Genomic DNA, 26,925 nt, shown 5'->3' with positions numbered 1-26,925 from the left:
CACTGACCTACTTTAGTTCCTGTTCTGGGAATGTTCCAATTTTAAAATTGGCATCCTCATTTCAAATCCCCACATGGTCAAATTTCCTCCCTATTTCTGTAAGCTCTTGTCACCATGTAAACCTCTGACCTACCTGGGCTCCTCCAGCTCTGGATGAACTGATTTTAATTGTTCCACTGTCGATATCCATGCTCTCACATACCAAGCTTCACGTTCTGCAATTCCTCTCCGAAACATCTCCCCACTTCACGACCAGTTTCTCCTCCTCGACAATATCCTTTTAAACCTACCTCTTGGATCAAGCTTTTGGTTGCTTATTCCAAAGTACCTTCATATGACCCATGCTCAAGTAGGGGGCCCTGCTGATTGTGTGACAATCCTGAAGCACCTTGGGATATTGGAGGTGCTATATTGGAAAATAAGAGGAGTAGGTAATTTGGCTCTTTGTGTCTGCTCTGCCATTTAATATGATCATGGCTAACCTCCCAACTCTGTACCCTGTTCCTGCTTTCTCCCCACACCCTTTACACCAACGAACGATATCGAATTTCTTTGTAAAAACAATGTTTTAGCCTCAACCACTTCCTGGGGCAGAAAATTCCAGACTCACCACTCTCTGGGTGAAGAACTTTCTCCTCAGTTCAGTCCTAAAAATGAACTTAAGTTGTTGTTGTTTGATATTATAAGGTCATTGCACAGCTCACGTTCTGCCAATCTGATTTTTTTTTTTAAACTAACAGCTTCAAAGCTAACCATCTTTAGGTTGGCAAATGACAGTGCAATCTTTCATATTTCATGTAAGGTGGTGTCTCATTCAAGGACAAAATCTTTGCACAATCTCTAGGAGCAGTTTATGGTCAAATGCAGGAGGCTGGTAGCATAGTGATCAAACAAAGTCATTGCCCTCAAGTCTTCATTAGGAGTCATTTTCCCTTTTCCTCGTCATGTTTCTTAACTGAAGACCACTTCTACTTTCATGTAGTTTGGCCGCATCCTTGTCTTTGTCAGCTTTAGTTTGGCTTAAGAGATGGAACTTCAAAGAGTTGCATGAAGCAACCACTTCAACTGTTTGTAAATGAAATGAATAAGCCAAGATGCAATGGTAGGACAACACAATTCTGAGGGCACCCTCCTGCCCGTCCATGTCTCCCATGTCACTGCCGGACACAACAAATGGAAAGAAAAAGGAACCGAACAAATCTTTGGAAGGTCAGGTGGCGCAGGGATCCTTAGGTCATCGTCTGATCTCCATTCTCTCCCAACAGCAGTGGCTAACGCTAAATTTAAGAAGGAGTCAAATTTATTTTGTGGCATTCATGACCACAGGATATCTCAGAGCATTTTACACCCAATCAAGTGCTTCTGGCAGCAGTGTGAAACAAGGCAGTGAGTTTGTGGGGACAGGCTCCCACAAATAAGTGGGAGAACGGCCAGCTACAGTGTTCTTTAAAAATACTTCATTTCGGAACAAATATCAGCACACTCCCTGCCCTTCTTTGGAATAATGGCCAAAGGATCTTTAAGTCCACATGGGACAGCAGGTGGCATCTTGGTTTAATGTCTCATTCAACAGTCTGCATCTCTGGAACACTGCATCCTGGAATCTACCATTTTCTTTTTTTCTTAAAAGACAAGACCAACCTCCAAAGCAAGGTGAGCATCAGCTGCCCCCACCCCCATCCCATCACAGGCAGCTTACGCTCAAGTGGCTTAGTTACCTGGCACCTGACTGGTCATCTGTCTCCGGAAAGCTGCCTGAGCAGCAGCTTGGGCAGCTGGAAGGCTGGTGGCTGGCTTCTCAGCCGCTGGTGCTCCAGGTTTCACCATCTTACCTGTTGGCTTTGGAACTGATGAGCATGGGCGGGGGTGGGAGGGGGAGGAAATAAAGAGCAAAACAAAAAACAAGCTTTTGAGAGGCCATCTGTGCAAATTATGAAAGCTTCCAATATTGCAACAACAACTGCATTTATGTAGCATCTTTAATGGCATCAGCTGCTTTACCAGCAGCATTCTCAAATAAAGTGTGGCACCAAGCCGCATAAAGAGATATCAGAACAAGTGACCAAAAGTCTGGTCAAAGAAGTAGATCTTAAAGAATGTGTAAAAGGAGGAGAGAGATCAATAGATAGAGAGCTCATGAGTAGAGGTGTGGAAGAAATCAGAGATACACAAGAGGCTAGAATTGGAGGAATGCACAGGTTTTAATGGTTTTAGGGCTGCAGGGTATTACAAATATCGGGAGGCAAGAGCACATGCACATAGTCAAAGAGATGTACAGCACAGAAACAGACCCTTCGGTCCAACTCGCCCAAGCTAACCAGATATGCCAACGCAATCTAATCCCACCTGCCAGCACCCAGCCCATATCCCTCCAAACTCTTCCTATTCATAATACCCATCCAAATGCCTCTTAAAAAATGTTGCAATTGTACCAGCCTCCACCACTTTCTCTGGCAGCTCATTCTATACGCTCACCACACTCTACATGAAAAAGTTGCCCCTCAGGTCTCTTTGATATCTTTCCCCTCTCACCCTAAACCTATGCCGTCTAGTTCTGGACTGCCCCATCCCAGGCAAAAGGGAGGAGATGTCTATTTATCCTATCCATGCCCCTCATAATTTCTAAACCTCTATAAGGTCACCCCTCAGCCTCTGATGCTCCAGGGAAAACAGCCCCAGCCTGTTCAGTCTCTCCCTATAGCTCAAACCCTCCAACCCTGGCAACATCCTTGTAAATCTTTTCTGAACCCTTTCAAGTTTCACAACATCTTTCTGATAGGAAGGAGACCAGAATTGCATGCAATATTCCAACAGTGGCCTAACCAATGCCCTGTACAGCCGCAAGATGACCTCCCAACTCCTGTACTCAATATTCTGATCAATAAAGGAAAGCATACCAAACGCCTTCTTCACTATCCTATCTACCTGCGACTCCACTTTCAAGGAGCTATGAACCTGCACTCCAACACTCCCTGGGACCTTACCATTAAGTGTATAAGTCCTGCTAGGATTTGCTTTCCCAAAATGCTGCACCTGACATTTTTCTGAATTATACTCCATCCGCCACTTAAATGAGAATTTACAATTTGAAGCTCGGTGGAACCATGAGTCGACGGGGCCAGCAAGTTAGCAAATGAGAGAGAGAGATTTGGAAGAACTGAAGATCACAGAGATTGGAGGCTGTGAGGGGGAGCACTGGAATCGGTAAGAATGGTAATGACAGCATGAATGAGCTTTCACTGCCACTAACTTGTTCTTCTTGAATCAATTATCCATGGCTTGAAGTCACCGTCTACCTAAGAAAGATAAAAGCTTGATTGCGGTGGGATGAGACTGCCACTGTTTCCCTAAGGAAGTGATTCATTGCCTTTCAATTGGACGAAGCTGAGTAGGGAGGGCATGAAGAGAAGGAATGAGCTGAAAAATGAATTAGCATTGGTTGATGATTCCTTGGTTGTGGTTTATTCTCTCCTGTCCCTATGTCAAAGTGTATTTTGATGGATGTTCCTGAGCACCTCAGCTTTTAAATAATAGTAAGTTCCTTTGGGATCGTTGGCATTACGCTTGTTCTCCAATTCCAAGAGTTGAGGTTTCCTGAACAGCCTTAATAATGTGAACTATCTGCATCTCGTTGTATGGTATCTGTCAAATCCATGAAATCACTGCAACACTTCAGAAAACAGGGTTGAACATCATTTAGTGAGCTACACTGGAGATGGGCAAGACACCTTCAGGGCTGTCAGATAACAAGAACTGTCGATACGGAGACAGTCTCCCCAGGTGGAGGACCTAGACATCACTGTTGCTGTACAAGATGGATATCAGAATCAATGTCTTTATTTGGAATGGCTGGGATTCTCTCTCCCAAAGAGCTGCAGGTGCTCAGACAGTAAGGATATTAAGATTGACATTGATTATTGCGTTCAAGGAGAAATGAAGTGATATGAAGTGAAAAACACTCAAGCAGGTTAGGTATTAGCTCCAAAAAGAAAAATATTAAGTTAATATTTCAGACCAATGACCTTACAAAACTATGGGGATGTAAATCCATCTCAAGTCAATTAGTACAGTTATGAAATTAGACACCAATACGTCCCTCTGGAATAGGCTTATTCACAAAACTCAGCACTATATGTCTGCTCTATAGTGACCAACCTACACTCCCAAAAAAATGCCCTTCACCTGTGTACCTTAGCAAAATAATCAACTTTCCATGAACAGGGAATAATCCAGGATGGTCAAACTAGGGTTTAGAGCCAGAGAGGTGAAAAGTGTGTTGCTGGAAAAGCACAGCAGGTCAGGCAGCATCCGAAGAGCAGGAGAGTCGACGTTTTGGGCATAAGCCCTTCATCCTGCTACTCGAACGATGCCTGGCCTGCTGTGATTTCCCAGTGCAACACTTTTCAACTCTGATCTCCAGCATTTCCAGTCCTTAGTTTCTCCTTTAGAGACATGGAGATGTACAGCACGGAAACAGACCCTTCAGTCCAGCTCATCCATGCCGACAAGATATCCTAAATTAATCTAGTCCCATTTGCCAGCATTTGGCCCATATCCCTCTAAACCCTTCCTAATCATTTACCCATCCAGGTGCCTTTTAAATGTTGTAATTGTACCAGCCTCCACCACTTCCTCTGACAGCTCTTTGCATACACGTAACACCCTCTGTGTGAAAGAATTGCCCCTTAGATCCCTTTTAAATCTTTCGCCTCTCACCCTGAACCTACGCCTTCTAGTTTTGGAGTTCCCTACCCCGGGGAAAAGACCATGTCTATTTACCTAATCCATGCCCTTCATGATTTTTATATACCTCTAAGTTTTAGCCACAATCAGTTTGAGTGGTGGGGCAGATTCAGGAATTCTCTCTCTTTGGGCAATATTTATCCTTCAATCAATGTTACACAACAGTGCCATTATTTGGTCATTTATTTCACTCGCTGTCTGTGGGAAGTTCCTGTCCTATTTTTCCCACAAACAGCACTGAATTACAATACAACAATTGGCTAAGAGGCAATTTGAACTGGTGGCAGACCAAAGGTGGGACAGTATTTGTTTTATATTTCGTACACTTACTTGTGGTGGCGGTGGGACCAGTTGGAGGCTGACCTTTGCCGTAAGGAGTTGACTGCGCGGTAATCGCCGACGGTGGAAAGGAGGGCAGCCTGGTGACAGGAGCATGTTTTGACTCTTTGGCCTGAAGACCTTCATAATCCAAGCGGAGCGAAGTAGACTTAAGACTCGACTCTTCCAACTCTCCATAACATTTTGGTGATATAAAGGCTGACCTGGACAGATTAGCTGCAGGGGACAAATAAATGGACAACACACAGGTTACGCCCCCAACAGCAAATAACAAGGGTACATTTTCTTTAAGGAACTGTACAGACTGATTTGAAAGTACAGACCCACCAGCAAGCTGCGGTACATGCAATGGGCAGTCCAATGTGAGCACTGCCATTGCAGTACAGCAAGATTATTCTTGTGTAGGAACTTGTCACCCATTTCTTTCTTCCTCTACTTCACATTAGGCGCTGTCAATATTTTATCACAAACTGTAATCTCAGGTCACAACAGAGGGTTTGGTGAAATTAAAGTAGACAAAGGAGTAACTGGACATTAATCATGAGAGGCCTATTGAATAAACACAACTTATTTACCTATACAGTGTATTCAAACAGAATGGGTACCCAATGAACACAGTCCGTCAATTTCTCAGCAACAAACCCAAACAAGCAGACAAAACATGTCCAGAAACCCTAGCCACTCTCCCCTACATCAAAGACATCTTGGAAATGACTGCCAGACTACTCAGACCCCTTGGCATCATGGTAGCCCATAAACCCACCAACACACTAAAACAGCAGCTAATGAACTTGAAAGACCCTATCCAGACAACGAGCAAAACTAATGTCATTTACAATATACCGTGCAAGGACTGTAACAAATTCCACATTGGACAAACAGGCAGAAAACTAGCCACCAGGACACATGAACACCAACTAGCCACAAAACGACATGACCCTCTCTCACTAGTATCCTCATATACGGATATGGAAAGATACCACTTTGACTGGGACAACACATCCATCCTAGGACAAGCCAAACAGAGACACACACAAGAATTCCTAGAAGCATGACATTCCAACCGGAAATCTATCAACAAACACATCGAGGTAGACAACATCTACCACCCCCCTGAGAAAAAGAACAGGAAATGACATCACCAACCCAAAGAAACCCAAGCATATAAATAGAAAGCAGGAATCATCAGCAGTGCTTCGCCCAGAGGCTCACTGAAGATGTTACCTAGTAAGTTGACAAAACGTCTGGAAATGAACCTTCCAGCTCAGTGAGCAAACCTACACCCACAACTTATTTGAGCCCAAAATGAGCAGTGCCCTGAAGTTGGTGTCATTGGTATAAATCCAACTGGTTAAAGATTGTCACTTTTTAGGACACAAGACCACAGGAACTGCAGAAGGTCATTCAGCCCCTCGAGCCTGTTCCACCATTCAATCAGATCATGGCTGATCTGTGACCTAACTCCATATGCCTTTGACCCACATACCTTAAATTTTGGTTACACAAAGGTGTCATCTGTCTCAATTTAAAATTAACAGCTGATCCAGCATTTACTGCTGTTTGTGGAAGAGAGTTTCAAATCTCTCCCACCCTGGCCCTAATTTTCAAACAATGCCAACTAGTTCTAGAATTCTCAACCAGTGAAAATAGTTTATCCTTACCCTATCTTTTCCTGTTAATGACTTGAAGATTTGATTAGATAAGCCTTTAACCTTCTAAATTCTCCAGAAAACAGGGCCAATTTGTATAATCTTTCTCATGACTTAACCCTGATGTCCAGATATGATTCTTGTAAGCCTTTGTTGCACTCCCTCCAAGGCCAATATATCCTTCCTGAGGTACAGTGCGAAGATCTGCTCACAGTACTCCCAGTGAGGTCGAACCTGGGTTTTGTACAAATGCAACCTAACTCCACTCCTTAAGGCCAGCATTCAATTCATTCCCTTGATTATTTTCAGCAGCTGTTTGTGACATTTTAAACACCTGTGCACCCTAAGTCTCCTTGGACATCCATCATTTGACCTTTGCAGCACGTAGGAAGTGTCCAGATTTATCCTTTATCAGTCCAAAACGGGTAACCACACATTTTTGTCAACATACCAGAATCAGTGCTGGGCCCACTGCTGCTTGTCATTTATATGAACGACATGGACGAGAATTTAGGAAGCATGGCTATTAATTTTATGGATGACACCAAAATTGGTCATATAGTCGATAGTGAAGAATGTTATCTAAGATGCCAAAGGGATCTGGATCAATTGGGTCAATGAGTGAGGAGTGACAGATGTAGTTAATTTTAATAAATGTGAGATGTTGCATGTTGGTAAGACAAGCAAGGGCAGGACTTACACAGATAATGGTACAGCACTGGATAGTGTTGCCGAACAGAGACACCTTGGGGTTCAGGTACACAGTTCTTTGAAAGTTGCATTACAGGTAGACAGGATAGTAAAGGCAGCATTTGAGATGCTTGCCTTCGTTGCTCAGATCATTGTATTCAGGAGTTGGGACATCATGTTGCGGTTGTACAGAACTTTGGTGAGGCCGCATTTTGGAGTACTGCATACAATTCTGGTTGAGCTGCGACAGGAAGGATTCTATTAAACTGGAGAGAGTGCACAGAAGATTTAAAAGGATATTACCAAGACTGGAGGGTTTGAGTTATAAGGAGAGGTTGGATAAGCTGGGACATTTTTTCACTGGAGTTTAGAAGGTTGAGGAGTGACCTTGCATAGTTTTATAAAATCATGACGGGTATAGATAAGGTGAATAGCAAAGGTCTTTTCCATTGAACTGGGAGTTCAAAAATGAACAGCATAATTTTAAGATGCCAGGAGAAAGATTTAAAAGGGACCTGAAGGGCAACTCTTTCATGCAGAGGATAACTTGTATGTGGAATGAACTGCCAGAGGAAGCGGGAAATGCAGGTACAGTTACAACATTTAAAAGACATTTGGACAGGAACATGAACAGAAATGCCAAGTGCAGGCAAACAGGACTAATTTAGTTTGGGAAATTTGGTCGGCATGGACGAGTTGTGCTGAATAGTCTGTTTCCAAGCCGTATGACTCTCTAAGTGACTTGTATACACATATGAGGGGGCGTGGGAACAGCTTTAATTCGCATTTCTCAATTGTGATGGTCAGCATCAATACAGAATTCTCTTTAGCTACACTGGGTTATCAGAGGTAAATGAATCCCTTCCCAATTCCCTTACAGAGATACAACCAGCCACTGCAGCCACCCAATTTCTCCTGCCACCTCCCAAAGGGATTTTCTTATTACCTGGTGCAGTGGATCTCACAGGTGGAGTCTGTCTTTTGGAAAGGAAGTTCCGTAGCTGGGATTGTTTCACTGGAGATAGTTTACCTGAAGGTCAAGGAAAAAAAAATTGACATACGTTTAAAAAAAGACACTTCATGTTATCAAGTCATCGGAACGACCAGAGTCTGAATTCTCGCCTTCAGAGAAACAAATTGGAAAGATGTTAGACAGTTCTCTGAGCTTGCCTCACCACTCAGTATTATAGCTGACGATCTGCCCCAAAATGACAAAACAAATTCACTTACAGGGGACAGCCATTTGGTCCATTGCACCTATGCTGGCTCTTTGAAAATTTTATCAAATTAGTCCCACTACCCTGCTCTTCCCTGCATCCGTTTTTCTCATGAAGTAGGGATTCAAATCACTTTTGAAAATTACACTTGAATGTACTTCCACCACCCCTTCACACACACAGCACTGTGGATGACAACTCAGGAAAAGGAAATTTCATCAATCATTTGGCAATTTTATCGAAAATCTGTCTCCTCTGGCTACGGCCCTTCTACTGAATAGAAACAGTTTCTACCTATTTAGTCTGGCCAATCTCCTCAAAATTTTGAAGCTTGTTCAATTTAATCTCCCTATAATCACTTATAAACCATCCAAGTTATTCCACTTAAATTACTTCATCCTTGGTACCATTCTGGAAACTCTCCTTTCCACCACCTCCAACAGCTTGACAACCTTCCAAAAGAGTAGTTTCCAGAATTGGACACAATTCTCCAATATTAGCTGGTTAATTAACCAGGGACGTATAAAGCACTGCTATAGAAACTTCTTTGTTTGTATGTTCCTCTGCATCTATTTAGAAAAGTCAAGAATTCCGTGTGCCTTTGAAATGGCCTGTTCTGAGACCTTCAAAGATTTATATCTGTGCGGCCTGGGAAACAGCAACTAGAAAAACAAGCTCTAGCCAAGTCGAGGGTAGAGATCAGACAGCATCATTTAAGGTGCAGGATGTTCCTTTCAGGTACTGGCCAACATTCAATCCTCTACTTCCAACACAGTGACAAATACATCATAAACTCATCTGTACTCTCCACAGATGCTGACTGCCCCCTCAAGTATTTTCTGTTCTTTGTTTTGCTGTTTGAAACTGCTGTATCCACTCACTGAATGTGCGTGTTTTAAATTCACATTTCAGAATAAACTAATGGCACGAGGGCTTTGAATTCTTGACAAGAGGTAAGGAATGTGGACCTAAGTGCAATCCCAAAATCAGAAGAGAATTTGAGCCAAGAGGTGTGCACTCAGGTTTAGTTCAAGTTAGCCATCAGGAAAAACAAGAGTGCGATACACAGACCCAATCCCTTGGCCACCCAACCACCCGGCAACTGGAGGAAGAATACCTCATCTTCTCCTTGGGACCCTCCAACCACATGGCATTAATGGCAATTTTACCAGTTTCCTCATCTCCCCTCAGCCCACCATATCCCAGATCCAACCCTCCAACTCAGCACTACTTTCTTGAACTGCCCATCCTCCTTCTCATCTCTCCGCTCCGACCCATCACCAGCAAGTTAGAAACAATCTTCCTTAAATTCATGCAGATCCTGCTGAATCAATCCATGTTTTTCCATGTGGCTATTAATTCAAGTGTGAATAATTGTTTCTTGATGTTCCCCCACCACTGACTGATCTATAACTGATCTTTACAACCCTATAATGTTTGCAGCTCTCCAATTTCCAAACATGGGGAAATAAGCAGACCATGATGATTAACACAGTTAAACACATTGCTTTCAAAGTCAGAACCTTTTTTTCCCCCCAGAGTCGAAATGTCTAATACTAGGGGACATGCATTTCAGGTGAAAGGGGGAAAGTTCAGAGGAGATGAGAGGGATAAGTCTTTTACACAGAGAGTGACAGGAGTGTGGAACACACTGCAGGGGTGGTGGGGGTGGCAGATACGATAAGGATATTTAAGGGGCTTTTAGATAAACACGTGGGCACGGAAGGAATGGAGGGATATGGACCAAGGGCAGGCAGAAGGGATTAGTTTAATTTGGCGTCATGTTCAGCATGGACCGAAAGGCCCGTTCCTGTGCTGTACTGTTCTATGTTCTAACGGTCATACCAAACAAATGACCCTTTCCCCATGAATCAATCAAACATGAAACAGTGAAGTTTTACCTGGAGCAGCTGAAGTCCCTTTTGGTGTTCCATCCAGGGTAGTCTTCACCAGGACATTGCGCAGCATCTCTAACTCAGTATCCCAGCTGTAGAAAAGAAATCAGACCCAAAATGGCATGTAGTAAGCTGATATGGGGATAACTTAGGGTGTTTTGGAGCTAGTGTTGACTAAATTGGCCCAAACAGTGACCATTAAACATTTTAGCCTTCTGCATTTGACTAGCGTCTTATCAAAGGTTCGAGTGTAAGTTTGTGGTTACTTTTTGCAACATCTAAAATACTGCTAGATAAGATTTGCCCTTCCAAGGCTGCCTACAGAGGAATATCACAGGACTCACGATGACTGTGGCAACTGTCAGGTAACAAACATTTAATGAAGATCAAACGAAGCACATTAATTCAAAATGTAAGGGGCAACGAAGCAAGCTTCATTGGAAGGTCAAAATCTATCGAACTCTACAGCCGAGAGAGCTGGGTCTGTGCCAGGACACCACCAGTTTCCTCTGAATCAGCACTGCACCTACAAAAATAAACCTAAAATCCATCTCCTGCTCTGATTCAATTTGTTTTATTACCTAAGGACATGTAGGCATTTGCGCAAGATAAATTGCTAGCATTTATACAACTTGTGTAGGGGGCTAATAAAAATGGTATTTTAAAAACACAGCAATTCTGATACAGTATAAGGTCAACACTTGGCAGACTGCTCAACTAATACTGCACAGCAAGTAAAAATAACGGAAGGTCCAATTTTCAGATGCAAGCGAAAAACTTTTGCTTTCATCCTATGCTACTTGCTTCATCTGGTCAGTAAGTCTCACCAGATAAATATATAGCACACTCTGGACAACACAAACTTCAGAAACATACCAGGGACCTGGAAGATGGGTGGGCAAGTTTTTAAAAAAACTCAGTCATAGAGTCATAGAGATGTACAGCACAGAAACAGATCCTTCAGTCCAACCTGTCCATGCTGACCAGATATCCCAACCCAATCTAGTCCCACCTGCCAGCACCCGGCCCATATCCCTCCAAACCCTTCCTATTCATATACACATCCAAATGCCTCTTAAATGTTGTAATTGTACCAGCCTCCACCACATCCTCTGGCAGCTCCTTAGGTCTCTTTTATATTTTTCCCCTCTTACCCTAAGACTAATGCCCTCTAGTTCTGGACTCACCTAACCCAGGGAAAAGACTTTGTCTGTTTATCCTATTCATACCCCTCTTAGTTTTGTAAACCTCTATAAGGTCAACCCCTCAGCCTCTGACGGTCCAGGGAAAACAGCCCCTCAGCCTCTCCCTATAGCTCAAACCCTCCAACCCTGGCAACATCTTTGTAAATCTTTTCTGAACTCTTCTGTACAGAAGTTTCTGTACAGCTCAACATGACCTCCCAACTCCTGTACTCAATACTCTGACCAATAAAGGAAAGCATACCAAATGCCTTCTTCACTACCCTATCTACCTACGACTCCACTTTCAAAGAGCTATGAACCTGCACTCCAAGGTCTCTTTGTTCAGCAACACTCCCTAGGACCTTACCATTAAGTGTAGTGTTTGTAAAGCACGATTCATACCTCAGTAATGGTTCAGAGATTTTTTTACTGCTCATTATGAACTATCCACTGCTGTACTGTCAGGAATGAAAGTGTCCATTTGAACACAGGAAGCTCCCACAAAGAGCAAATTTTTGGGATGTTAGTGGACAGATAAATATCAGCCATGGAACTGGGAAAATCCCCCTGCTCCTTCTCTAATGGAGTGCCTTGGAATCTTTTGTGCCCAGAGAGAACAGACAGGGCTGAAGTATAAACTCTCATCCAACAGTTGGCACCTCCAACAGAGCAGAACTCCATCAGTACTGGCACTCAAGGCGCTCACCTGTCTGCACGGAGGTCCCACTTTTGCAGTCCTCTCAGTCTGGGCCAAGTAGGCGAACCTACTGCACAGGATCTGATGTTTGATTAGGTACAGAGACTGTTGTAGCTAATGCGCTGAGTAGGATGCGTAAAACCTACCAACGATCACTGAGCAGACACTTTTCATTGGGCACACACCACTTGGAGGTCTGGTTATAAATACGGAGGTTCTGCAGGCTGTCAATCAGTTCATTAATCTTCTTATCCTGCTGGGTAATGATCTCATGATGACTCGCCAAAGCGTTGAACAACACTTCCCTCTCTGGTAGAAGTAGGTGTCTGGAATGAAACAGTAGAGTCTTTGTAACTAAAATCAAGTGAAGATAAAACACTCCACTTCTCTTCACATGACAGACATATGTAAGCTAAAATCATAGCTGTTTGTTCAACTTCAGACACTCCACACGTGGCGTGCTGTTCCATCTTCCTTACATTAAAAGGATACAGAGGCACAGCAAAAGGTGCGAGAGAGACCCACACATACTGGGCGAGAATTAAGGGTTGATCATTACCAAGAAAGACTGAACAGGCTACAGCACTTTCATCCAGAAAAAGATGCATAAGATAAAGATGTGTCGTGTTACAGATAAAGTACGAGCATAGATAGAGGATTGGTTGACGAACAGGAAGCAGGGAGTGGAGGTAAATGAGTGCTGTTCTGGTGGGCAATCTGAAACTAGTGGTGTGCTTCAGGGATCAGTGTTGGGACCGCAATTATCCGCAATTTATATGGATGCTTTGGAGTTGGGGACGGTGTGTAGTGTGTCAAAGTTTGCAGATGACACTAAGATGAGTGGCTGTGGTGTAAAATTATGTCCCAATACATGTGTGAATCATAATGTAACACATGTATTGGGCCAAGCAGTGGAATGTGGTGAAACGGTTAAAAATTATGTCCCAATACATGTGTGAATCTAACCGGAATGGAGGTGTTGCTTAGTCCCGTGTGAATCTTATTACACACCTCCCCGTGTGAATCTTCTTATCTGTATGTAACCAGAATGGAATGTGTTTTTTAGCCTTGCTCTGCTGTTCACATGAATGTTTATATCTGGAAAAGAGTATATATCTGGAATGTTTATATCTGGAAAAGTCTCCAGTTCGGTGAGTCTGCTCCGGGGTTACGTTTAACTGCCGAGCGTGGGTTGTTGGCAACCGCTCTACGAGAACTGACGGCTCCCAGTTCCGGTAACATGTAGAGTGAGTATAAGCCAGACCCGTTGTAAGTATGAGACCTGGTTGTGGCGACGCTGCGGGGAATAAAATGCTCATATTCTAGCAGACTCGCCTCTTGGTCGTTTGTTCTGTGTCAGACTACTCTCCTACGAACCTGACCTTGAGAATTTTTTAAAACAGTGGCAGAGCAAAGTGTGCAGAGGACTGCGAAACTTTGCAGAGGAACATAGATACATTGAGTGAGTGGGCAAAGGTCTGGCAGATGGAGTACAACATTAATAAATGTGAAGTCATCTATTTTGGAAGGAGTAACAGTAAAAAGGATTATGACTTGAATGGTAAGAAGTTACAGCAGGCTGCTGGGCAGAGGGACCTGAGTGTCCTTGTGCATGAATCACAGAGGGTTGGTCTGCAGGTACAACAGGTAATTAGGAAGGCAAATGGAACTTTGTCCTTGCTAAAGGATTGAGTTTAAAAGCTGAGAGCTTATATTGCAGCTGTGTAGGGTGCTGGTGAGGCCACACCTGGATTACTGTCTACAGTTTTGGTCTCCTTACTTGAGAAAGGATGTACTGGCACTGGAGGGGGTGCAGAGATTGATTCTGGAGTCGAGGGGGTTGCCTTATGAGGAGAGACTCAGTAGACTGGGATTACATTCATTTGGAGTTTAGAAGAATGTTTTTACAGATGCATAAAGTTATTAAGGTAACAGATAAGATAGACAGAGAGGATGTTTCCATTGGCAGGTGAAACTAGGACAGAAGGGCATAGTCTCAAAATTAGGGGGAACAGATTTAGGACAGAACTGAGAAGGAACTTCTTCACCCAGAGAGTTGTGAATCTATGGAATTCCCTGCCTAGGGAAGTAGTTGACGTGACTTCAGTAAACGTTTTCAAAGTTAAGATGGATGTCTTTTGAACTGTAAAGGAATTAAGAGTGATGATGAGAGGGTGGATCAATGGAGCGGAGTCCACAAAAAGATCAGCCATGATCTTACTGAATGGGAGAGCAGGCTCGATGGGCCAGACGGTCTACTCCTGCTCCTCGTTCTTATGTTCTGGTGATGGTCACCTGATAGAGATCTAGAAGGTGGGAGGAAGGTTTAGAGTCGAGATAACTTTTTCACTTGCTGGGAAGACCACAGGAAAGAAAGGAAGAGAATACACTGACAGGATAAAACGAGGCCTGGAAAGAAGCAAGCATTGAACACCAGCACCTGACAGGCTGAGTGTCCTGTTTCTCCTTATACCTCCAAATAATACCATACACAAGTACTTTCGTAGCCCCGGTTCTAATGAAACATTCTTGGCCTGAAACATTAACTCTGGTTCTCTCTAAAAATGCTGCCTGACCTGATGAATATTTCTAGTGTATCCTATTTTTACTTCAGATCTCTAGCATCCACTGCAATATTCCTTGTGTAGTTTCACATTCACTTCAGTGGCTAAGGGGGAACCTGCAGCTAAAAGCAGAACACTGCGGGGTTAGATATCCACACCTATGCCGACAGAATCCTGTGTATAATGGCACTGGGATAATCTGCCGCATGCCAGCGATCACTCTAATAACGCGTTGCTGTTTTACAGTGATGTTGGTTGAGGGTTGAGAACTCCCTTGCTTTTTTTTCAAACTAGAGGCTGTGGGAACATTTAACTCGGTTTGACTCCACTTTGTTAAGACGATACTGCTAAAGGCGCATTTCTCCCTTCAGTCTCGGTATCTGTGCTGCAGTTACTGGAATGCAGACCTGAATCCAAACGAGCTCATTGTGCACTGAGCCATGACTGACACTGTGTTCTAAATCCCCAAAGGCACATCTCCAAACTCTGCACTGAGAACCACTCACTTGTGTTTCTTGTTCTTTTCCTGGTATTGCTCCCATTCCATATCCAACACATCATTCACATCCTGCACGGCAAACCTCACGTACTGATGCAGTTGGCGAATTTCCTGCAAAACAAAAGCAACTCACCATTATTTACTTGCCTTACCCTGAACAAGTAAATACACTGCGCAATAATAAATTGAAAAGAAACAACAGAAATTGCTGGAGAAACTCAGCAGGTCTGGCAGCATCTGTGGAAAGAGAAAGCAGCTACAGTGATCTTTCTTCAAAACTAAAATGGAAAAGAACCAACAACTGCACAACTTTGACAAAAGAGCAAGTTCTCTTCATAATTTGGGAAGGATGCCAAAACTCTGAGGGTCGACCTGGATGGTTTACCAGGTATGGACAGAAATTAGAGAAATGGGATTGTGTCCTTTCACGTAGAGGGGGTTACGGGGAGATTAGGCAGAGTAGTTCTCAATGATGACTAACTTCGAATGATCAGATTTGCAGCAATTATTTCATCTGGTATTCAGATCACACAGGTTTAAAATATGTAGCAAACTAACTAAAGAGGGACTGAGGAGAAATATCTTCATGAAACCTGGAAAGCACCATCTTAAACAAGCTCCATAGAAACTGGTAACTGCAAATGGAGAATGCTTGAACAGTATGTGCAGGTTCATGGGGGGAGAAATGCTAGGTGATTGAATAAATGATGCAGGCATGATGAGCCATGTATTTAGAATAAACCAGGTACATAATGACACCCCCAGAAAAGCAAACACAACAATGGGGTATATTTCTAAAGAGACAGAACTGAAAACCAGAAATATGATCAACACTCATCCGACCACATTACAACACTATGCATAGCGCTGAGCTCCATATTATAAAAGAGATATCAAAACCTGAACAAAAGTGCAAAAAGGGTCATTCCAATTATGAAAGATTGAACTGGCTGGGTTTTTTTTAGTCTGGACAGATTATGGAGAAATGACCTGATAGAGATCTAAAAGATTACAAAGGGGTTTGACGAGGTAGTTTTGAAGAAGATGATTCCACTTGTGGAAACTGGGGTTATAAATATAAAATAGGCAGCAATAAATCCAACAGAGAATTCAAGGAAATGCCTTTACCCAGACAGTGAAGAAAATATGAAATGCTCCAACAATATTTGAGGCAGATAGCTAGTTGCATTTAAGGGAAACTAGGGAACATCATGATGGAACAACACAAAATGAACAAGGTGAAAGGAGGCTTGTGAGCAAATATGCATCAATTGGGTTGCACTGCTTGCTCCTACGTGTATCCTATTTTGGTTCAGGAGCAGCCAGAGTTCAGAAGGGTACAGTTCTCTTACGAGGGGAGAGGAAAAAAAAAAATCAAGGTTTTCCATATAGTTCCGTTGAGGAACTAATCACATCAGAAGTAGCTTCTACACTGTGGACCTTCTAAGCCAAGAGAGTTCGGTACAAATTTTCAAGTTGGGTTTTTTTTTCTATTGTTTAATAAACTCACATTTTTAAAGACCATCTGCAGCCTCACGTGAATATGTTTCAGTGACTCATCACCATATTAACAACTGCAAAAATTCTAGGTATGATCCATCAAGCCAAGTTTCATTCTGGATCAGACTTGCCCACCATCCTGATCAGCTAGGACTGCACACTTCATACCAACTGTGTGCCAATGGGACAAGACAAGGAGAACATGCTATGTGTACATTACTGTGACAAACAGGCCCTGCTGGTGGTGGACAAGAGACCCTGCCACAGTGTATGACAGAGCCAGAGTCTGATGGCAAGAGGTGCGGCTTTGCAATATCACAAGTTACATATTGACTCCAGATCAGGGTATAAGGAGTCGTGGGTGAATTGTTTTGGAGCAGCAAGGTCTGGACAATATCTAGGTTTAGGCTGACAAGTGGCAAGTAACTTCTGTGCCACACAAGTGCCAGACAATAACACTCTCCAATGATATAGAACCTAACCATCAGCCCTTGACATTTAATAATCCCCTATTATCAATATCCTGGTGGTTTACCATTGACTAGACACAACTGGACTCACTACATAAACACAGTCACTACAAAAGTGGGTCTTAGACCCAGAATCCTGCAAGGAGTTACTGACTTCCTGACTCTCCAAAGTCTGTCCAGCATCTACAAGATGTAATTTAGGAGCATGAATGAATATTCTCCACTTGTAGTGCCAAAAACTTCAAGAAGGTTGACATCACCCAAGACAAAGCAGCCTACATGTCTGGAGAAAGTGAGGACTGCAGATGCTGGAGATCAGAGTCGAGAGTGTGGTGCTGGAAAAGCACAGCAGGTCAGGCAGCGTCTGAGGAGCAGGGGAATCGACATTACGGGCATAAGTCCTTCATGATGGAATGTACTACACGGAGTGAAATATACAATCCAGAAGAGTGTCTTTTGGCCCGACATGCCTGTGCCAACTCTTTGAAGGATTCTTACCATTATTCTCACTCCCAGTGCATTGAAAAATAAAATTAACAAATGAGTTGGGAGAAGATTTGTAGCTCAGGTTGAGGTTCTGGATGTTGGTTTGTTCGCTGAGTGGGAAGGTTTGTTTTCAGAGCAAACAGCCAATGGGGAACTTCAAAGCAGTGTCTACAGGAAAACAACACGTGGGGCCAAATATTCAACTGCAGAAGCAATCATCCCAACACCCACAAACGAAGCTGCATTATAACATTATTGCGACGAGCCACCACGAAACGTCTGAAAACAAACCTTTCAGCTCAGCAAGCAAACCTATATCCATCAAATTAACTAAAGCATTGATAATCAAGCTTAATAAAAGTATAGTCTGCACAGAACATATCTGTACACTTACAAATAAACTATGGGATTGGTAGCACAGGCCTACTGTACATATTTAATAATTGAACAGAAAAGAGTGTAGTGTCAAGAGGGTGTGGAATTGTAAACATGACACCAATATTTAAGAAGGGAGGCTGAAGCTATCCACAAAATATAAACCAGTCACAACTCAACATCAGTGAGAGAAAGATGACAGAATTCCTGCTAATGGAGAAAACAGAAAAACAGTCGGACGAGAAACATGAACATCCAGCACTGGTTTCAAACGGGAAAGGATTGCTTGACCGACATTACATTCTTTGAACAGAGTTGACAAGAATAATGCGTCAATGTAACAGACTGACATTTCCAGGCATCCAATATGGTACCACAATGTGTAAGCTCAGGGACTACAGAGTTTGGTGATCATTGGCAGGATGCATTGCTAGCTAGCTCCAAGACAGAAAGCAGGGACTGGAGCATACAGTGGTGATTCAGAATTGCAGAAAATAGGAAGTTGGGTCCCACAAGAATTAGTGTTGTGGCAAGTGTTCACAATTTCTCTCAACAATCTAGACTTTGCAGTCAGAGACAATTTCGAAACTTGCAGACAACACCTAATTGGGGCGGAGTCAATACTGAAGAGTGCTGGAAATTACAAGAGGATGTTCATAATTGTCAAATGAACTTCAACACAGATCAACGCTGGGCTGTACATTTTGGTCAGAAACACAGAGGTCACAGATAACTTTAAAATAAAAAACAAGAATCTTGTTTTTTTTTTGCAACTGAAGGGAAAGGCCTAATCAACTGTTCACTGAGACCCAACTCCTGCTGTTTGAAAAGGGTGAGGCATGGGGGGCAGACGTTGGTATGTGGAGGGAGAGATGGGAATGTACATCTGACTAAAGGGCTTCCCTCACCCCATTAACACCACCACAAACACCCTCCCCCCCATAACTCCTGGATGCTCTCACCTTTTCACCAGTCACACAAATTCCAAGGTATAAAAATGGGGTTATGTCAGAAAAACCTTTGGTAAAGATGTATTTAAGATGAATGATAGGTAAACACATGAGGGAGAGAAAGGGATATTTAGGTCAATTGAGTTAGGAAAAGAAAAATGCAAGAGAATCCAGTGAAGCTAACACACAAACATGGACTGGCCAGGAGCCTGCCTATTCTCTGCTATGCATTTTAAATAATGCTATGCCAGATCCAGCTTCCTATTACTACTAAATCTGCTCTCTTGGTCCTTTTAAGCACAATTCATAACTTGCTACACTAAGAAAAACATATTCCCTCTGGTCTTTTGTCAAGTTGTGAATGCTCTCTTCCCTGCTACAACTCAATCAGCCCAACTGATGAGAAGAAACTCAGAGTTGTAGGTTGAACTAAAGCAAAGACCAGCAGCAGTTTAGCTCATGGTCAGCTTTACCTCAAAGGGCTCATTATAATCCGATTATCGGAAGTCATCGGCACATATCAGCTACGAACCTTCAGTTGGGCTTCGTTCTTTGGGCTGAGGGGCTTTCGACGCAGGAGCTGAAGGTAATTCTTGTCCATGTTTCGCTCATTATGTGTAGTTGCATCTTCCACAGCAGCAAATCCTTCCAGCATCATCGTCTTCAGAATGCCGATTTCTTCGTGTAGAGTCTAATGGGATGGGGAAGATGCCAAAAAAATACAATCAAACACAACAGCATAAAGGTCAACATCAACTCCGAGAATTCTTCTCATAAACAGATTCCTTTACTACCATATGTCCTCAAGTGGCATTCCACAATAAACAAACAACTGCACATAGAGAATAAGAGGAGCATCAAACTATGCTCTCTCTCCAACCAATCTGAGGAAGGAATTCGGAGTCAGGGTCAGTTCTGAAGCCAGAAGTCTTGTGGACCACTTGATCTAGGACTCCTCTGCAGCACAGCCCCCACCCCCATCTCATTAGGAAGATCAGAGCTTCTGCCCACTCCAAAGTTACTGCCTTCGAAACTGCTCAGCTCAGACTTTGCAGAGTTCCGCTCTGCACTGTATAAAAAGGACAGCATTGGAGGCTGAGGGAGAGGTTTATAAAATCATAGATGAATGCATGAGAGAAAAGGAAGTAGAGAAATATGGTGAAAAGTTGAGTTGTAGTAGGAGGAGACTGGTATGGAGACAAAACAGTATTGACAGAATGGCCTATATGTATTGCATATTCTGAGTAATTCTGGCACCAATCTCTGGCCTATTTTGCCATGATGCGGAGGTGAACTTGGGTGGACAAGGTCAGAAGTCACACGACATCAGGTTATAGTCCCAACAGGTTTATTTGTAAATCACAAGTTTTCGGAGCACTCCCCCTGGACACGTGACTTCTGACCATTTTGCCAAGTTTAGGACTAATATAAAGGCAAAACACAACAGCAGTTGCAAGTCTGAAATAAAAGAAAGAAAATCATGGAAATACTCTGAAGAGGCAGAGGAAAGATTGATTCTAATGCAAGGTCACCAACATTTGTTCTTGGTTCAGATTTCCAGTAACCAAAACATTATTGACTTTGTCCAAAATAATTACGGTGATTGCATTTTGATGAGGTGCAAAGACATGAGTGGGCTTCCGAGAATAGTTATTGAGTATCTATACTGGAAGAGCAGCCTTTGTAATTAGTATCTATGGTGATGAAATACTGTTATTGCCCACCAGAAGTGCAATGGTGGGGGCTTTACTAAGATTTGTGGGGTTATTCTTCCCTCAATTGTTCAGTCTCACACTGGAATGATGTTAGTTCTGGTTGTCCCCTTCTCTTTGTTGATGAATGACACATTGACCTCAGAGCTCGCCACTTGCCTCTGTTATCTCCTTGACCTCCAACAGGAAGGTGTGCAGTGACTGGGAATCATACCGCAGGAGGGTCATCTCCTTGGCGCTGCCAACCTCAAAGTTCGAGCGTGCCGTGCGGGCCTTCAAATCATCAAGTTCCTTCTGAAAGAGAGAGATCTGTGCCAAAGGTATGGCACATTAGCAGAAATACACTGATGGCCAGCAAAAACAGATGAAACCCTCCACGCCCCTGGGCAACCTAATGAAGTGGAATATTTCCCTCCAGGGAAGGCTGTACCTTCAGCTGCCTGGGACTGAAGTTCTGGAATTCCTTACCCAATGCACTTTCTCCTCCTTAAACACCAACTCTTTCATCAAGTTCTTGGTAAAGTTCCTTTTGTAGCTCACGGGAGAGCTCATCAATGTTTCGGTAACTGTTTTCCCAGCTGCTGCACCAACCTAAGCTACTGGAATGTAGCAGTTTGCAGAAGGAAGATCACACACACACACGCGCTGGGATAGTGAGCGGGTGACCTGTTTCGATAATGAAGGCTAAAGATCGATCGGGACACTGATAAGAGCCCCATCTCTTCCACGCAAGCCTTTACAGCCACTCAATCAGGCAACCAGGCTGTGCGGCCTGCCAGTGGAAATCCACATTGGCTGCAAGAGTCTGCACTTCTCGGAGATCAGTTCCTGCCAGGCCACTAACTGAATAAAAATACACGGTATCGGCTCTGTCTCAGTGGCTAACAATCACATGTCACAGGCTCAAACCGCACTGTCAGATGGACAGTACTGAGGGTGCATCATTCCACTGAAGAGTCAGTACTCAGGGAGTACCACACTCTTGGATGTCCAGTAGATTAGATTACATTACATTACAGTGTGGAAACAGGCCCTTCGGCCCAACAAGTCCACACCGACCCACCGAAGCGCAACCCACCCAAACCCCTACATTTACCTAACACTACGGGCAATTTAGCATGGCCAATTCACCTGACCTGCACATCTTTGGACTATGGGAGGAAACCCACGCAGACACAGGGAGAACGTGCAAACTCCACACAGTCAGGCCATTTCATCAGAGATTCCCCCACTTGCTGCTCTCACCTCCTCCATGATTCCCATCATGACAGGGTCCAGGACAGGATGCTGTTTCAGCTGTTTCTCCAAATCAGACACGGACAGTTCTAAGGAGGCAGAGCTCTGAAGAGAAAAGACAAAGCGATGTGTAGCAACACTCCTGCAAAGTATTTAAACTGGCGTTAATATTATGGCACTTTCTATGTTAAGGTCAAGGATAGACACATGGACAGAATTCAACATGTACCTTGAACAGACAAGAAAAGGACTATCAGCACAATGGGTTGACGGTTAGGTACCCTCCAGGCTTCACTGGTAAAGTGCAGCGTTCCCACCGACACCTGGGAATCACTGGCCCAAGACCATCCTGAGTGGAGGAGCACCATCCAGGAAGCTATCGAGCCCCTCGAGACTGCGATCAGGAGAAAATGGAACCCAGGAGAAAACAGCGGAAGGAGCGCGCTGCCACACCAACACCCCGCCCACCCCCTTCCCGTGACCACCACCTGCCCCAAGAATAACAGTGCCCGCATTGATCTGTACAGCCACCTACAGACTCTCACTGAGAGAGGGAGTGGGGGAGGGGGAAGAGTCATCTTCCTCTGTGAGGGCCTGCCGATGATGATAATGACATGCATCCAGACTTGCACTCCACCCACCATCTGGTTTGGAATGCATTACTAAGTAGAAGCACTAGTTCTTTGCCAATGGAATAAGACGAGGCATTGCTTCTTGCAACATTCCAAGTCAGTGAGCAGGACACGACCACCATCTGGACAATTGGGAGAGTGTGGGTAACTGGAGTTGAAATGCCCATCAGCCATGATTAAATGGTGGAATGGACTCGATGGGCCGAAGAGCCTTACTTTCACGTCTATGTCTTATGGTCTAAGGACCGGGCACGAGCTCCTCTGGACCATCATCCCACCCAACCATGTAATCTCATCAGACAGGCAAAAAATAGGGGGAAAAACACCCAGAGAATTCATGGTTGCCAATAGTCTACCATCTTTTGTAAAAACGGCAGGACAACCCCAAAGATGAGGCGGGGAGAGATGGTTTTGTAGGGGAATCTCTCGCTGCATTGGCAACACTCAGAGAATGCAGGTTCCTTTCACCTTGACAAGTATCGAGGTGAATGAGTCAAAAGCTCAGCTTGGTTTGAAGCAGCCTTCTCTAGAGCAAGCTCTTTGTTGCTGTTCATTAGGCACCCCGATTCAGTTACACGGTGGGCCATCACACTCACACCCTTACCTGTTCATTACACACAGTAATTCAGTTACACAGTGGGCCATCACACTCCCACGCTCACCTGTTCATTACACACAGTGATTCAGTTACACAGTGGGCCATCACACTCACACCCTAACCTGTTCATTACACACAGTGATTCAGTTACACAGTGGGCCATCACACTCCCACTCTCACCTGTTCATTACACACAGTGATTCAGTTACACAGTGGGCCATCACACTCCCACTCTCACCTGTTCATTACACACAGTGACTCAGTTACACGGTGGGCCATCACACTCACACCCTCACCTGTTCATTACACACAGTGATTCAGTTACACAGTGGGCCATCACACTCACACCCTCACCTGTTCATTACACACAGTGATTCAGTTACACAGTGGGCCATCACACTCCCACGCTCACCTGTTCATTACACACAGTGATTCAGTTACACAGTGGGCCATCACACTCACACCCTTACCTGTTCATTACACACAGTGATTCAGTTACACGGTGTGCCATCACACTCACACCCTTACCTGTTCATTACACACAGTGATTCAGTTACACGGTGGGCCATCACACTCACACCCTTACCTGTTCATTACACACAGTGATTCAGTTACACAGTGGGCCATCACACTCACCCTCACCTGTTCATTACACACAGTGATTCAGTTACACAGTGGGCCATCACACTCACACCCTCACCTGTTCATTACACACAGTGATTCAGTTACACAGTGGGCCATCACACACACACCCTTACCTGTTCATTACACACAGTGATTCAGTTACACAGTGGGCCATCACACTCACACCCTCACCTGTTCATTACACACAGTGATTCAGTTACACGGTGTGCCATCACACTCACACCCTCACCTGTTCATAACACACAGTGATTCAGTTACACAGTGGGCCATCACACTCACACCCTTACCTGTTCATTACACACAGTGATTCAGTTACACAGTGGGCCATCACACACTCACCCTCACCTGTTCATTACACACAGTGATTCAGTTACACAGTGGGCCATCACACTCACACCCTCACCTGTTCATTACACACAGTGATTCAGTTACACAGTGGGCCATCACACTCTCACCCTTACCTGTTCATTACACACAGTGATTCAGTTACACAGTGGGCCATCACACTCACACCCTTACCTGTTCATTACACACAGTGATTCAGTTACACAGTGGGCCATCACACACTCACCCTCACCTGTTCATTACACACAGTGATTCAGTTACACAGTGGGCCATCACACTCACACCCTTACCTGTTCATTACACACAGTGATTCAGTTACACAGTGGGCCATCACACACTCACCCTCACCTGTTCATTACACACAGTGATTCAGTTACACAGTGGGCCATCACACTCACACCCTTACCTGTTCATTACACACAGTGATTCAGTTACACAGTGGGCCATCACACTCACACCCTCACCTGTTCATTACACACAGTGATTCAGTTACACAGTGGGCCATCACACTCACACCCTTACCTGTTCATTACACACAGTGATTCAGTTACACAGTGGGCCATCACACTCACACCCTCACCTGTTCATTACACACAGTGATTCAGTTACACAGTGGGCCATCACACACTCACACCCTCACCTGTTCATTACACACAGTGATTCAGTTACACAGTGGGCCATCACACTCACACCCTTGCCTGTTCATTACACACAGTGTTTCAGTTACACAGTGGGCCATCACACTCACACCCTTACCTGTTCATTACACAGTGATTCAGTTACACAGTGGGCCATCACACTCACACCCTCACCTGTTCATTACACACAGTGATTCAGTTACACAGTGGGCCATCACACTCACACCCTTACCTGTTCATTACACACAGTGATTCAGTTACACAGTGGGCCATCACACACTCACCCTCACCTGTTCATTACACACAGTGATTCAGTTACACAGTGGGCCATCACACACTCACACCCTCACCTGTTCATTACACACAGTGATTCAGTTACACAGTGGGCCATCACACTCACACCCTCATCTGTTCATTACACACAGTGATTCAGTTACACAGTGGGCCATAACACTCACACCCTCACCTGTTCATTACACACAGTGACTCAGTTACACGGTGGGCCATCACACTCACACCCTCACCTGTTCATTACACACAGTGATTCAGTTACACGGTGGGCCATCACACACTCACCCTCACCTGTTCATTACACACAGTGATTCAGTTACACAGTGGGCCATCACACTCACACCCTTACCTGTTCATTACACACAGTGATTCAGTTACACAGTGGGCCATCACACTCACACCCTCACCTGTTCATTACACACAGTGATTCAGTTACACAGTGGGCCATCACACTCACACCCTCACCTGTTCATTACACACAGTGATTCAGTTACACAGTGGGCCATCACACTCTCACCCTCACCTGTTCATTACACACAGTGATTCAGTTACACAGTGGGCCATCACACACTCACCCTCACCTGTTCATTACACACAGTGATTCAGTTACACAGTGGGCCATCACACTCACACCCTTACCTGTTCATTACACACAGTGATTCAGTTACACAGTGGGCCGTCACACTCACACCCTCACCTGTTCATTACACACAGTGATTCAGTTACACAGTGGGCCATCACACTCACACCCTCACCTGTTCATTACACACAGTGACTCAGTTACACGGTGGGCCATCACACTCACACCCTCACCTGTTCATTACACACAGTGATTCAGTTACACAGTGGGCCATCACACTCACACCCTCACCTGTTCATTACACACAGTGACTCAGTTACACAGTGGGCCGTCACACTCACACCCTCACCTGTTCATTACACACTGTGATTCAGTTACACAGTGGGCCATCACACTCACACCCTCACCTGTTCATTACACACAGTGACTCAGTTACACAGTGGGCCATCACACTCACACCCTAACCTGTTCATTACACACAGTGACTCAGTTACACAGTGGGCCATCACACTCACACCCTCACCTGTTCATTACACACAGTGACTCAGTTACACGGTGGGCCATCACACTCACACCCTCACCTGTTCATTACACACAGTGATTCAGTTACACATTGGGCCATCACACTCACACCCTCACCTGTTCATTACACACAGTGATTCAGTTACACAGTGGGCCATCACACTCACACCCTTACCTGTTCATTACACACAGTGATTCAGTTACACATTGGGCCATCACACTCACACCCTCACCTGTTCATTAACACAGTGATTCAGTTACACAGTGGGCCATCACACTCACACCCTTACCTGTTCATTACACACAGTGATTCAGTTACACAGTGGGCCGTCACACTCACACCCTCACCTGTTCATTACACACAGTGACTCAGTTACACATTGGGCCATCACACTCACACCCTCACCTGTTCATTACACACAGTGATTCAGTTACACAGTGGGCCATCACACTCACACCCTCACCTGT

General features: G+C 44.2%; 1 protein-coding gene across 5 annotated transcripts in view; it reads right to left on the bottom strand.

Moving 5' to 3' along the window:
• Positions 1-26,925, bottom strand: part of nup214 (nucleoporin 214) — a 188,923-nt gene that overhangs the window by 122,463 nt on the left and 39,535 nt on the right. For 4 of the 5 annotated variants that reach the window (XR_015760678.1, XR_015760677.1, XR_015760679.1 and 1 more), the window contains exons 15-23: positions 22,216-22,311; positions 21,130-21,279; positions 19,791-19,949; positions 15,485-15,588; positions 12,561-12,740; positions 10,540-10,625; positions 8,368-8,451; positions 5,074-5,298; positions 1,719-1,847 (exon numbers count right to left, since the gene is read on the bottom strand). Coding sequence is in view for 2 of the 5 variants with exons in the window: in XM_087998212.1 (XP_087854338.1) it covers positions 1,719-1,847; positions 5,074-5,298; positions 8,368-8,451; positions 10,540-10,625; positions 12,561-12,740; positions 15,485-15,588; positions 19,791-19,949; positions 21,130-21,279; positions 22,216-22,311 (1,213 nt within the window). In the remaining 3 variants the exon portion in view is untranslated. The remainder of the gene's footprint in view (positions 1-1,718; positions 1,848-5,073; positions 5,299-8,367; positions 8,452-10,539; positions 10,626-12,560; positions 12,741-15,484; positions 15,589-19,790; positions 19,950-21,129; positions 21,280-22,215; positions 22,312-26,925) is intronic. The other variant, XM_087998213.1, reaches the window with a different exon arrangement.

The sequence above is a fragment of the Chiloscyllium plagiosum genome, unplaced genomic scaffold (genome assembly GCF_037043375.1).
Source record: "Chiloscyllium plagiosum isolate Xiang-an unplaced genomic scaffold, Cpla_swu_hap1 HiC_scaffold_21, whole genome shotgun sequence".
Classification (NCBI taxonomy): Eukaryota; Metazoa; Chordata; class Chondrichthyes; order Orectolobiformes; family Hemiscylliidae; genus Chiloscyllium; species Chiloscyllium plagiosum.
This window is presented reverse-complemented; position numbering and strand designations above follow the sequence as displayed.